The sequence below is a fragment of the Dipodomys merriami genome, unplaced genomic scaffold (assembly GCF_024711535.1).
Source record: "Dipodomys merriami isolate MVZ:Mamm:240054 unplaced genomic scaffold, mDipMer1.0.p SCAF_7, whole genome shotgun sequence".
NCBI lineage: Eukaryota > Metazoa > Chordata > Mammalia > Rodentia > Heteromyidae > Dipodomys > Dipodomys merriami.
In genome coordinates, this window is record NW_027206290.1 from 37,770,553 (window position 1) to 37,783,962 (window position 13,410).

General features: G+C 36.0%; 1 protein-coding gene across 2 annotated transcripts in view; it reads right to left on the reverse strand.

Annotated features, from left to right (window-relative positions):
- Positions 1-712: 712 nt before the first annotated feature.
- LOC138816546 (calcium-activated chloride channel regulator 1-like) overlaps positions 713-13,410 on the reverse strand; it is a 43,310-nt gene continuing 30,612 nt past the window's right edge. For both annotated transcript variants that reach the window (XM_070006356.1, XM_070006355.1), the window contains exons 7-14: positions 12,930-13,154; positions 11,467-11,644; positions 10,289-10,389; positions 8,755-8,979; positions 7,805-8,075; positions 7,125-7,292; positions 6,085-6,324; positions 713-1,949 (exon numbers count right to left, since the gene is read on the reverse strand). In XM_070006356.1, coding sequence (XP_069862457.1) covers positions 1,615-1,949; positions 6,085-6,324; positions 7,125-7,292; positions 7,805-8,075; positions 8,755-8,979; positions 10,289-10,389; positions 11,467-11,644; positions 12,930-13,154 — 1,743 coding nt within the window. In that variant the 3' untranslated portion in view covers positions 713-1,614. The remainder of the gene's footprint in view (positions 1,950-6,084; positions 6,325-7,124; positions 7,293-7,804; positions 8,076-8,754; positions 8,980-10,288; positions 10,390-11,466; positions 11,645-12,929; positions 13,155-13,410) is intronic.

The window sequence follows — 13,410 nt, forward strand, 5'->3', positions numbered from 1 at the left end:
ATCTCTGCCTCCCAAAAACTATCACAGGCATGAGCCACTACACAAGACCTCAAAAATTTTTGGTTTAAACCAGCGATAATAAGAGGTGGGGTTTATGATATAATGTCCTATCATGTGCATGATGTAGTATGGGTATTTTTTATATAATTGCATCATACCTGCCTTTTTCTTGAGTAAATAAAAGTACTTGTTGGTTTCTTTTTTATAATTTTTATTGAGATCAAATGATTACATAAATGTCACAAATTTCACAGTATTGTGAGAGAGTGAGACTTAAAGTCATAAGCATATTTTAAGCTTCACAAGGCAAATTGTCATTATCATGGTCTATAAAGTTTATGAATTTTATGAGCTTTGACAATACAACTCTTTCTTCCATGTCAGGTGATATGTACATTTCTTTCCTCTCTCATTTCCTCTCATTCCCTCCCTCCCATTGCTACCCTGAGTTTCTTAGTTCGTTTTCATCAATGTCCAGTGCAGCTGATGGGTCCTTCTGTTGTATGTTTTCCCCTGTTTCCCTCTGATGCTGTGTCTTCCTCCTAGTTTCTCTCAGATGTGCATTTGGTGGTTTAACAAATATTCATTAAATATATACTACATATTAAGGATCATTTTGCATACAAAGATCCCAGCAATGAAATCAATTCTTGCCCAAATAGAGATTCTTAGTAGTACTTGTAAGAGTTGTGGAAAAGAGACCACCACATGGTTCAGGCAGGAGAGAGTTTATTAGGGGAACGGCCTGCTCCAGGTGTAGCAGCCTGGCTGATGGTGGAGACATATAATATAGGGAAAGGTGAGGAAGAGGTGTGGCCACAGCAGATACAGAAGTGACATCAGAGCCTAGGGTGGTTTTGCTGACTCACAGCCAGATAATTGGTAGTCAGGTGATTAACAGTTACAGATGATTATCAGTTTCCGGCAGGTGATTTCCGGTAAGGCTTTATGCTGTCCTTTAAGAAGAGAATATGGTGGGAAGGGAGCTGTTCTCCTGGCAGACCTAACAATAATCTTGATCTAAGGATGGTCCATGCGTAGGTATAGAACTTTATTGTGATAGTCTACAGTTTCTACAAAAGAGGATTCTTTCCATTGTAAAAACAAATTTGATTTTCTTACCGTGTTAGGTCATTTTTTTAATTGAAAATTTACCTTTATATTCCTTTTTATTATAAATGTAAACATGAAGTATTCATTCATAATCTCTTGTGGGATATTACAATATTATTGTATAAACATAAATATTTTCAAATTAATTGTATATATTTTGGTTTGGTTAACATATCATATGAGTTTGTGGCATCCTCTGAAATGTTTCTTAAGAAGCCCATAAAACAAATATTCTCATTTTTCATATTGAAAATTAAAGAGTAGTAGACCTCTTGCCTACCATGGGTTAAATACCCAGAATTGTAAAAAGAAAAGAGCAAAATGAATAACAACAACAAACAACAAAATCAACAAAGTTAATAAATAGACTATCCAGAAAATATTTTGATTTACATTGAATAAGCTAATTGATATTAATTAGGAAATTTATAAATTTTGTCTAAAATAAGTATTTACTAAATACATATGGTATTGAATTTCATTTGTAATACATTCTTTCATTTAAATTACAGACAAAATCATAACCAACCCCCAAATAGCCAAACTGATTGCAGAAATACCCAGAGCAGGGATGCTGGAATCTTGTGGAACAAAGAATCTAATTGCTGGTGGAATGTTAGAAACTTCTGAGGTGAGATTAGCTTCATTGTTGGCTTGGATTGCAATGTAGAACTTGGTGTCATTTTCTACTTTAAAAAGTTCTGGGTTAAATACAAATGTTTCTTTAGAGCCAGCCTCCTTAGGTGTCAGACCAGAAGTATTTACTACTGCAGCATTGTCAAAATCATGCTGGAGATCCTGGAAAGATTTACTTATTCTTATAATGTAGTTGGCAGCTGGAAAACAGACAGACAGTTGTTGTGTTGTGAATGAAACCACAAGAACACCTCACCTGGGGGGCACCTATCAGAATGCTCACTATAGTTTAGTTAGAGAATACCAGAGGCAACTTTTGTCTGGTTACATCATTGCTCTTAGTTTAACAAGTACATGACGTTTTAAGATGCATTATGTGATCACAGAAAATTTTCATTCACTATCATTAAGCACTGAGCCTCCCTCCCTGCCAGAATTTAGTTGATACAGAGAAATATACAAAGCTGAATGAGTTTTTTAATTTAGAAAGGGAACACAGGAATGCTCAAGTATGCTTTCTTAAGTTGAAAAAAGTAATATGAGACAGGAGTAAGAGAGAAGATAAAGAAACAGAAGAGTAGGAGCAAAACACAAAAGCTGGAGAATATACTAAGCACAGGACCTAGGGTAGACCTTGACTGGTGATCTCATTCTGTTGGTTTTCTAAGTAATAGAACTTTTTATTTAAACTTTCTCATCTCCAGCTTTTCAAACCTGTAAAACATAGATTTAGTCATTCAGCTCTATCAAATATTTATTGAGTATCTACTACTCCTGTGGCAAGAATTATAAACATGAAGTGGTTAGCACAATTAAATAAGTGATGAATGAATACTTGAAATGTTAACTACAGCTATGACTTTGTTAAGAATGGAAAGAAAGATGCCTACATAAATGCTTTATCCCACGTTGCTTTTAGAATTCTACCAGAGTCACAGATATAAAAATAATCTTCTAAGCTGGGCGCCGGAGGCTCACGCATGTTATCCTAGCTACTCAGGAGGCTGAATTCTGAGGATTTCAGGGCAGGAAAGTCCATGAGCCTCTTATCTCCAATAAACCACTAGAAAACTGGAAGTGGCGCTGTGGCTCAAGCGGTAGAGCACTTGCCCTGAGCTGAAGAGCACAAGGATAGGGCCTAGGACCAGAGTTCAAGCCCCACGACCGACAAAAAAAAACTCCAAAAACTTCTAGCTGGGCTCCAGTGGCTCATGCCTGTAATCCTAGCTACCCAAGAGGCTGAGATCTGAATATCTTGGTTTGAAGCCAGTACAGGCAGGAAACTCTGTGAGGCTGTTACCTCCAATTAACCAGCAAAAAGCCAAAAGTCGAGCTGTGGCTCTAGTGGTAGTGTGCCAGCCTTGAACAAAAAGCTCAGTCACAGTACCCAGGCCCTAGATTCAAGCTCTAGTGCCAGCATACACACATAAAAATTTATCTTCTCATTAAGTATGGTGTCTTACAGGAACTTGGGAAATAAAGATCAGAATAATTTTTTGTTAAAGACTAGCCTACGCATAAACATTTCAACAAACATGGTAGAACGTGTCTGTAATCCAGACTGGAAGAATCGCAGTCCTCTGCCAGTCCAAGTAAGTGGTGCAAGATACTCAAGTGGTAGAATGCCTGCCAAGCATGCTTAAATAAATCCCTAATACAACAACAACAGCAATAGAAAAAAAAAATTTTCATGTATGAAAATTTGATGATAGATCTGATGCCACTTTTTTAAGATGAAGAATTTATTTTTATGTTTTGGGAAGTGATAAGAATATTTCAAGTATGTGGTAAGTTATTTTGGCATTTTTTTCTAAGACAAACTTAACATGTAGTTTCTCTATACATAGCCTTGTTGGTATATTTTACCATTCTGCACATAAACCTTGTGTTCCACTGAGGTAAGTCTCCTTGCCTCTCCCTCCCTCTCCCTCTTCTTTCTCACTAAGTTTAATTCAAATATTGTGAAGATTTGCCTTTTTAATTTTAATATTTGGCAGTACTTGGGTTTGAGTTCAGGGTCTTGTACTGTCGAGGCAAATGCTCTACCACTTGAGACATACCACCAGCCTTTGTTTGCTTGTAAGATATTTTTCAGATATTTTAAAAATCTTATTCTTTAAAGTCTAACCAAGACCCATTTCTCATGAAATCTTAGTCAAGCATTTCATCTGCCTTGATATTTTCTCCTATGAACGTTCACTGCATGGAATGGCTTTTCCCAAATTTTCTGGCTTAACTTTTCATTCTGATGAGATTGTATTATTCTTGAGAGTAAACTTTTTTATATTGCCATTGAGGGTAAACAGTATTGTACTGGTATGTGTTTGATACAAGTAGAGAACTATAAAATATTGGAATTTTATCTACTTATTTGGGGAATTCTAAATCTCATTTTTTTTTCTTGCCAAATATGCGTGCTTTTTTTTCTTGTTAATTGGAGATGGAGTCTTAACAGACTTCTGCCAAGCTGGCTTCAAACTGTGATCTTCCAGATTTCAGCTCCTGAGTTGCTCAGATTACAAGTATGAACCACTGGCAACTATCTAAATCTGTATATTTAACAGGTATGGAAACTATGACTGGAGAATCTAAGTGATTGACTCGAGATTATGGAGCTGCTCATCCTCATTTCCTCGTTAAGGTGATGGTCTTGGGGGCTTAAACTCATGGCCTGGACACTGTCCCAGAGCTTTTTTTGCTCAAGGCTAGCACTCTACTATGTGAGTCACAGCTCCACTCTGGCTTTGTTTTTTTTTTTTTTTTCCTCAGTCAATTGGAGATAAGAATCTCATGGAAGCCAGCGCTGGTGGCTCACGCCTGTAATCCTAGCTACTCAGGAGGCTGAGATCTGAGGATTGCGGTTCAAAGCCAGCCTGGGCAGGAGAGACCGTGAGACTCCTATCTCCAATAAACCACCAGAAAACCGGAAGTGGTGCTGTAGCTCAAGTGGTAGAGCACTAGCCTTGAGCTGAAATGCTGAGGGACAGCGCCCAGGCCCAGAGTTCAAGCCCCACGATGGACAAAAAAAAAAAAAAAGAAAAGAAAAGAAAGAATCTCATGGACATTCCCCTCCTGGGCATGCTTTGAATGGTGATTCTCAGATCTCAGTCTCCTGAGTAGCTAGGATTACAAGAGTGAACCACCAGTACCCAGTTTTAAGATATCTTTATGATGTTTAAGGGTAATGTTTGCCAACCACAATTACTCTTCCTGCCCTTCACAAGAAAGAGGAAGGAAGGTTTAAGCACTTATGGTTGTACATGGTGCTATTCTTCCTTCCTCTGTGCCCTCAAGTAACACAGCACTCCTTTTAGTTTCTGTAATCAACACAAAGGACATTTCATAAAAGCCAGTCTTCCACTGAAGACTCCATCTTTACTGATTTGAACTTAGAACTAAATATTTGATTAGATGATTTCCTTCCTGGCTTTTTTTCTGTGGCAATACTATTTTTTTTTGCTAGTCCTGGGACTTGAACTCAGGGCCTGGGCACTGTCCCTGAGCCTCTCTCTGCTCAAGGCTAGTGCTTTACCACTTGAGCCACAATGTCACTTCTGGCTTTTTCTGTTTATGTGGTACTGAGGACTTGAACCCAGGGATTCATGCATGCTAGGCAAGTACTCTTATCACTAAGCCACATCCCCAGCCCCAAATACTAATATTTTATTTGATTCTGCCTAGTATGGGTCATGAGAAAGTGAGTCATGATCATGAGAAAATGATGTATTTCAGAAGTGGTTATAGTGAGAGTTTTCAATATTGAAGCACAAATAATCTATATGTGGATGTTCTGTGTTTCTTTTGGCTTATGAAAGGTCTTTTGATTTTTTTAAAATAGTGCCAAAACAAATATGGCTTTGAAAATTCTATCTAGTAAGTGAGATGCCATTATCATTCCAGGTCTTAGCAGTATGACATGACTTGTCTAGTCATGTGTCTTTTATGCCCAATTGACTTAATAGGGATAATTTCTAGGAACCTCATACTGTTTGAAACTCAATGACAAATGAATAAAATTATATAAGTACAGAAATGCTTAGAAAAATAATTTCCCATGCCAGAGATAGAAAACTGTTATTCAGGCCTCCCCAATTAAGTTTAGGATGGTTTAAACTCAGAAAAGCAGTTTGTACCATGGAATATGACAAGAATGGGTTAGAATTCTGGGTTATAGATATAACTTGGCCCAATTTCTATCTCTTGGTCTTTCATTTATCACATCTGAAAACAAATGAATAATGGCCCAGGTAGACACTCCACAAATGTTATTTATAAATGAGACATTAGAAAATTCTTAGTAAATTTCTTTTACAAAATGTAAAATATCAAGCTTACCTTTGCCTTTATCAAGGGTACTGCCAGGGGCAGTCCATGAAAGGTGAACATGATCTCCTTTAACCTCAGCCTCCAAGTCTGTGATTTTACTGGGCGGGAACAAGGGAGCATTGTTACCAGCAGGAGGAGCTCCTGATACAGTGAATGACCCTCCTGAAGTTACTCGGCTGAAATCTTCCAGTTGAGCTTCTGCCAATTCTTCTTTAACTTCAGGTCTGGGTGGGTTCAGTACAATTGCACCTACCCCAAAAGAGTAATTATGTAACTTTTCATATTGTCATGTGGATACTTCATCTTGTAGAGGGGTAAGTTAAAACTTAATGGCAGACACAGAAAAGTGACAATTTGTAGTGAAACAACCCTCTTGTTTTAGCATAACTTTGAAATGAATGAGGAGATATTATGCTATGTTAAACCATCTTTGATCTTTATTAACTGCTTGACTAGAAATTCTTTGAGGGCCAAGATCCTTTTGAACTCAGGGTCCCATTCTTACTGACTAGGCACTGTATCACTTAAGCTATGCTTCAGAGCTTCGTTATGTTCTTTTCTGGATATGGTATCAAGGTTTCTACCCAGGCAAGCCTGGGCCTGCAAGCTTCCTATTGAGGCTCCCACAGATGTCCATCATGCCCTTCGTTTTGTTGTGATGGAGGTCTCAGGAATTTTTTGCCCCAGCTTGCCCAGAATTGGAATCCTGCCAATCTCCTCTTCCAGAGTAGCTGTATGACTATGTGAGACATGAGCCTGGTACAAGGATTATCTTTCATTCATCTTTGTAGCAAGCGTCTTCTATAGTGCTGGCCTCATACCAGATGCTCAGTCCAAAATTTTTCATTGTAATTGAAATGAATCAGCGTAGATGTTAACAAAACATGTGACAACCTATTTTATACTCAACCCAATGAATATAATTTGGAAACAGAGAAGTTGAATACATAATTATATACTTGACTCTTCCATAGTACATAAAATTTTCCATGTTTGCCACATGCAATGTACAAAAACATGTGACTCATTTCAATTTTAGTGCTACTTACCATTTACAACATAGCCCGGTATGTACAGAGACTTGTTCTGTCGTCTTAAACTCCGTCTAGCTGTGTAATTTCTTGCCTGAACATGAACTTTTAGACTGTATCTACCATTTCCATTGTATTCCATAAAGTATCTGGAGTAGATGCCATCATTTTTTATAGTATCAGCACCTTGACATTCAAATGTAATAATTAGTTATCCAGTAAATAAAAATGGTTGTTGTATCTATCCCTGAGCAGCAGTGATATCAACAGTTTGCGGGATAGCATAGCATAAGGTATGTGAACCCTAAAATCAAATTGTTGGCATTCAAACCTTGGCTTAGCCACAAGCTAATCCTTTCATACTGGAAACAGTCTAATTGATGATCAATTTATGTTAATTGTTATTATTTTATAAAAGAAACTTATCAAAAAGAAAACATAACTAGCTTGGGAAGTTATAGGTGAAACACTAAGAAAACTGGAGGAGGATTGTATTCATACATTCCATGGGAAAAGTAAAATTGTTTTTGAGATTAAAATGAAATAAATGTGTTTGATTTTGCTTTGTCAGACTGAGTAAAAGTTTAGAAACATTATAACTTTAAAATATGACTTATATGCATATATATGTTATGACTTCATGGAATCCTCTTGGAAGTGTTTTAAGTTCAATATAAGTTGAAGCAGATGCTAGTTACCTGCACCATTGTCCCAGAGTTCCAATGTTTTTTGATATCCATCTTGAGTCTCTATCATGGCTGTTACATTAACTCCCAGCACAGGCATAAACCCTTGACTGACCCGTGCATAAACAATTATTGGGCTAGGGTATTGTGCTGTATTTCGACTCATGTGAGCAACTGCAATTATTGGAAGTACAGAAGGATTTCTTGCTCTAGTGGTCATTGTCACCGATAGCAATTGAGGTTGGGCTTGCTTATTTAAAAGGCTGTAAGTCCAAGTACCTGTCTGAAAAAAAAAAAAAAAAAAACTTTTTAAGAGCCTGGATAATATTACTCTTTCCAGCTAGTGCCAGTGGCTCACACCTGTAATCCTCGCTACTCAGGAGGCTGAGATCTGAGGATCATGGTTTGAAGCCAGCCTGGGTAGGAAAGTCTGTAAGGTTTTTATCTCCAATTAAATCACAGAAAAATCCAGAAGTCATACAGTGGCTCATGTGATAGAACGATAGCCCTGAGCAAAAAGGGAGTCAAGGACAGTGCCCAGGCCCGTATTTCAAACTTTAGGACCAGCAAAAACAAAATAAAACAAAAACAAAAAAAAACCCTGTTTTCTTGGGATATAAACTTATTTAGAAATATAAAGAGTTCATATATGTATATATTTATACATAGGTACATATGTGTGTATGCCTAGCTGTGCTTATATATACATATACATATATATACACCTATGTGTGTGTTGAGATTTCATCTATATAAGTGTTTATTCTCAAGCTACACCCCCCCGTCCCAATATTGATTTTTAAAACTGATTTTTACAAACTAATAAATATGGATGTAAATTACTACATATTCAAATTATTTTTATTTTGACAGATTACCGTTTTTAATATTGACAATGTAGAAGACATTGTATTTTTAAGGTAGTAATTAATAAAAACATGGTGATAATAAAAAATAGTTACCTCTGCAATGCCTGGTATGTGAAGACGAGAAGATCGAATATTTAGCTTATATTCTTTGAATTCTGGGGTATTATATTGTTTTCCTTTTGGATCTTGGAGAATAATTTGTGGTTTCTGTATTGTCCAGGTAACAACAAAGAATGTGTCTCTTCCAATGGTGCTGTCTACAGACACTGTGCCATTGGCCCATGTCTTCCCTTTGACATTTAGAGTTTTGCTCTCCAACTGGTACATAAGTAAGAGGAAACATATAAAACCACTTGTTACTCATTTTGGCAACACTTGGGCTTGAACTCAGGGCTTTATACTTGTTAGGTAGGTACTCTACCACTACACCAAATTTCCATTACTACTGTCTGGCATTGGTTATTTTGAGATTGGCTTTTTACCTATGCCTGTGCCTGAACCATGATTCTCCTATATTATGCTTTTTGTTATAGTTGGGATGACAGTCATCTATCTCCAACATCCAGTTTATTCAATTGAGATTGAATCGTGGGAACTTTTTTTGCCCAGATTGCTCAGATTACAAATCTTCCTAGGGCTGGGAAGTTGGCTCAGTGGTAGAGCGCTTGCCTTGCATGCCTGAGACCCTGGGTTCGATTCCTCAGCACCGCATAAGCAAAAAGAAAAAATCCGGAAGTGGCGCTGTGGCTCAAGTGGTAGAGCACTAGCCTTGAGCTGAAGAGCTGAGGGACAGTGTTCAGGCCCAGAGTTCAGGCCCCACAACCGGACCAAAAAAAAAAAAATGAAAAAAAAAAACAAATCTTCCTAATCTCAGCCTGTCTAGTAGTTAGCATCACAGGTATGAACCACTACACTCAAACCTATTTGTTTTCTCATAGATAATATAACCTTAAAGCTTATTAGATATGTTATAAAAATGAAATTCAAAACAGTTCCTAATGAACCACCTGCTTATTTTCTAAATGGGTTAAAAACATACCAAGAACTAAGGAAAAAGCTAAGAAAAAAATACAAATTGATCTATTGCAGAAAATAGTGTAGAAGTTAAAGAAGAGAGAGATAGCTTGGCACTGGTGGCTCATGCCTCCTAGCAACTCAGGAGCCTGAGATCTGAGGATCATAGTTCAAAGCCAGCCTAGGCAGGAACGTCAGTGAGACTCTTATCTCCAATAAAACAGCAGAAAAATAGAAGTGGCTCTGTTGCTTGAGTGGTAGAGCGCTAGCTTAGAGCTGAAAAACTGAGGGTCAGCACCCAGGCCATAGTTCAAGCCCCACGACCAACAAAAAACAAAAAAAGAGAGAGATTAGAATAGAATTTAAAATTTATTTTAAAGATTTCAACCTAAAATAACAAAGAATTAAAGAAGTTTTTCAAGAGTATATATAAAGACTAGAAGCAAGATAAAAGTGGTTGTGTCATGGAAAAGCAATTTCAGAAAGGATGTTTTTCTGTACAACTGAAATACTTTTTAGCACAGAATTATTTATTAGACAAAAAGTTAATAACTAGCATAATAGGAAGTAATTGCAATTGTGAGAAAGTAAAGAGTTTTCTTAATATACTAACCTGAATAGCCTGCTCAGAAATGTTACCACTTCTTGATGAAATTCTGCTGAATGCATCAATAAGCCCATTTATGTCTTTATTGGCATAAAAACGAAGCCCTCCTAAAATGAAGTTTTCAGTGGGGAAATATATTTGTTTGCTGTTGTCAATGTCAATAAGCTTTAAAGTCTAACATTTCTCTTTAAACTGTACAAAAGATAGATTTGTAAGAACCTCATGGACTTTCTGGAATCTGTCTCTTAAATAAAATCCTATAATATCTAAACTTTGCTCAAAAATAAATAATGCAAATAAGAATAATGACAAAATTTACAGAATAAGTCATTTCATTTTTTAAAATTCATCCATTGTTAAATGTAAGTACATGTCACATTTTTAAAGCTGGTCTAATTACTAAATATCTTATAAAAATAAATTTAAAACAGTTCTTAATGAACTAGCTGCTTATTTTCTAGATGGGTCAAAAACATAACAAGAACTTAGAGAATGAATGCTAAGAAAAAATACAAATTGATTCAGTATAGAAAGTAAACAATATAGGAGTCAAGGAAGAGAGAGATTACTTACTTAGGTGTGAGAAGTTAGACTAGATTAGAGAGGGCAGGAATTAACACAAATGAGTTCCAGAAATATGACAATCAGTATCAGAAAGGCCAGCTGAAAGGGTGTTGAAGATGTCGAGGCAGAAGTTTGTAAGGGCTGGATAAGGATGCATAGAACTGGATACAAAGGGGAAAATGCATAAATATTCTCCACTCATATTTAGTGAGATTTGGAGGGAACAGTGAAGGCCGAATTAGCAATCAAGACTCCAATGACAGCCTTAAGCAAATCATTTGTAGTCAGGTCTACCATTTCCTTATCTAAAAAACAAGAATGTCTAAACCCTTACTCTGAGATTGAATAGTATTTTGGAATTGTGTAATAACTTTAGACTTGCAATTGAGTAACAATAAAAGAACTTTGTTTAGTGTATATTGACAGTGTTGTAAGGAATGAATGAAAACAGTAAGAAGCTTTATATGAAAAAGTGAAAGAAAGGGAAAATAATTTAATTTGAAGGAGAAAAGACAAAATTCATTTTATGATAGGCAATTTTTGAACAACTTTACAGCTCTGGGGAAAGCTTTCTAAGAATGTGTTGTTGTTTAATATAAAATGATGCTCCAAAGCTTTACCTGTTATATTTGACAGGGTTTCCAGTTCTTTGGCAGCGTCAGGCCCCAGAGCAATGGTGTGGATAATTGCACCACTTTGTTTGACCTCCTCAAAGCATTGGCTTATGCCATTATCTTCTCCATCTGTCAGTAATATAATTTCAGAACCAGAAGTAGTCTGGTTACTGGAGGTAATTACCTGATAGTTAAAAATTAGATTATTAGTTACACAATATCATTTCAGTTGTAACTAAGAACCAACTTGTTATTTTAGTCAGAATTTTTAGTATAATGCATTTAGAGTAAACAAAAGGAAACTTTTCATATTACCATATTGAATTTGCCAATTCAGGCTTGAATTGGCAAATGGAAATGAGTGTAGTAAAAATTTCAGAGAGCTGCTTACCACTTCTAACAATTTCAAGTATACATATTCCCTCTACTGAAGAAATAAAGAATAAAGCACAAAGAATAATTCCTGTCACATAGTAAGTATTTAGTGAGTATTAACTGTCATCCTAGGAGATACTTAGGAATATCTTTTTAATACATTTAACTTAGTCACAACTAAAGAATCTTAGGATTTACCAGGAAAAAATCCCTGACTTGACATTAGGAAGGAAGTTCATAATTTTATCATTATTATAAACATTTATTCTCATTTTTCCTGAGATCTTGTACCAAGAGTATTAGTTAAGTGCTTTGGTGTTAGATAACTAGAGAATAAATTACATTTCTGCCATTTACTAAATAGAATAGTCTTCAGTCTTTGTGAAGAGTTAAAATTAACATATACACACACCACCCCCACACACAGTTTCTCCATCTGTTAGTAATACGATGCTGGAGCTGGGAGTAGTTTGGTTACTGGAGATAGTTGCTTGGTAGTAAAAAGCTGAGTTTTTAATTACATAATGTCATTGTGATCATAGGGATTGAACTCAGGGCCTGGGTGCTGTCCCTAAAAGCTTTTTTTTTCCTTAAAAAAACTATTTTTTTTCTTTTCTTGGTACTGGGGATTGAACCTAGGACACTGCAGTTGCTAGGCAAATGCTTTGTCACTTAGCTACAACTCAGCCCCATAATCATTATATACAAACACATACACACAAATTATATATAGTTACTCTAAACCTCACTTTCCTTGCATGCAGAGTGGGCATAATAATATTACCCAATTTACAAAATAGTAGTAAGGATATAAAGCATTTAGCGTAGACAATAATGTGTATAGTCAAAACATGTTAGTTATTGTTATGCTTTTGTAAGTAAAATGCTTATACATTGAGGTGGTTTTAGTATGTAAATATTTAACATCTATTTATGACTTTGACTGTGGATTGAAATAATCTATTATTAATGACTTGTCTTGATCAGATCAGAATATTACTAAAGAGAAACTTATGAATTCATGACTTTTTTCAAAAGTACAATGAGAAAATGAAAAACAATAGTAAATGGCAAATATTTAATTTTTTTTTAACCTGGAATCCTGCTTTGAGTCCATTGCAAATTGAAGTTCCACCATCAGCATCTTGTGGCAGGTTTCCAGTGATGTTTTGGTAAGCGTTGCCATCACCTATTCTTGTTAGATTATTTTTAATTTCAGCAGTATGGTCAAAGACAACCATCCCAACCAGAGATCCTCTTTCAATGACTTGAATTAAGTATAGTTCTGCTGCTTGATTCAACCGAATAAGACGGTCTTCCTGTAAAAAAAAAAAAAAAAGGTGTAAATAATTCCCAAGTCACTTCAGATCTTGACAGATTAATGAAAGATAGTCATTGGCGATACATCACAACAATAATAAGTTGATATATTTTAAAATGTAGCTCCATTTTATTAAAAAATTAAAAATTCTAATCAGCCACTGGTGGCTCCTGAACACTAACTATTCAGGAAACTGAGATCTAGAAGACTGCAGTTCAAGTCCAGCATGGCAGAAAGCCCAAGACACTCCATCT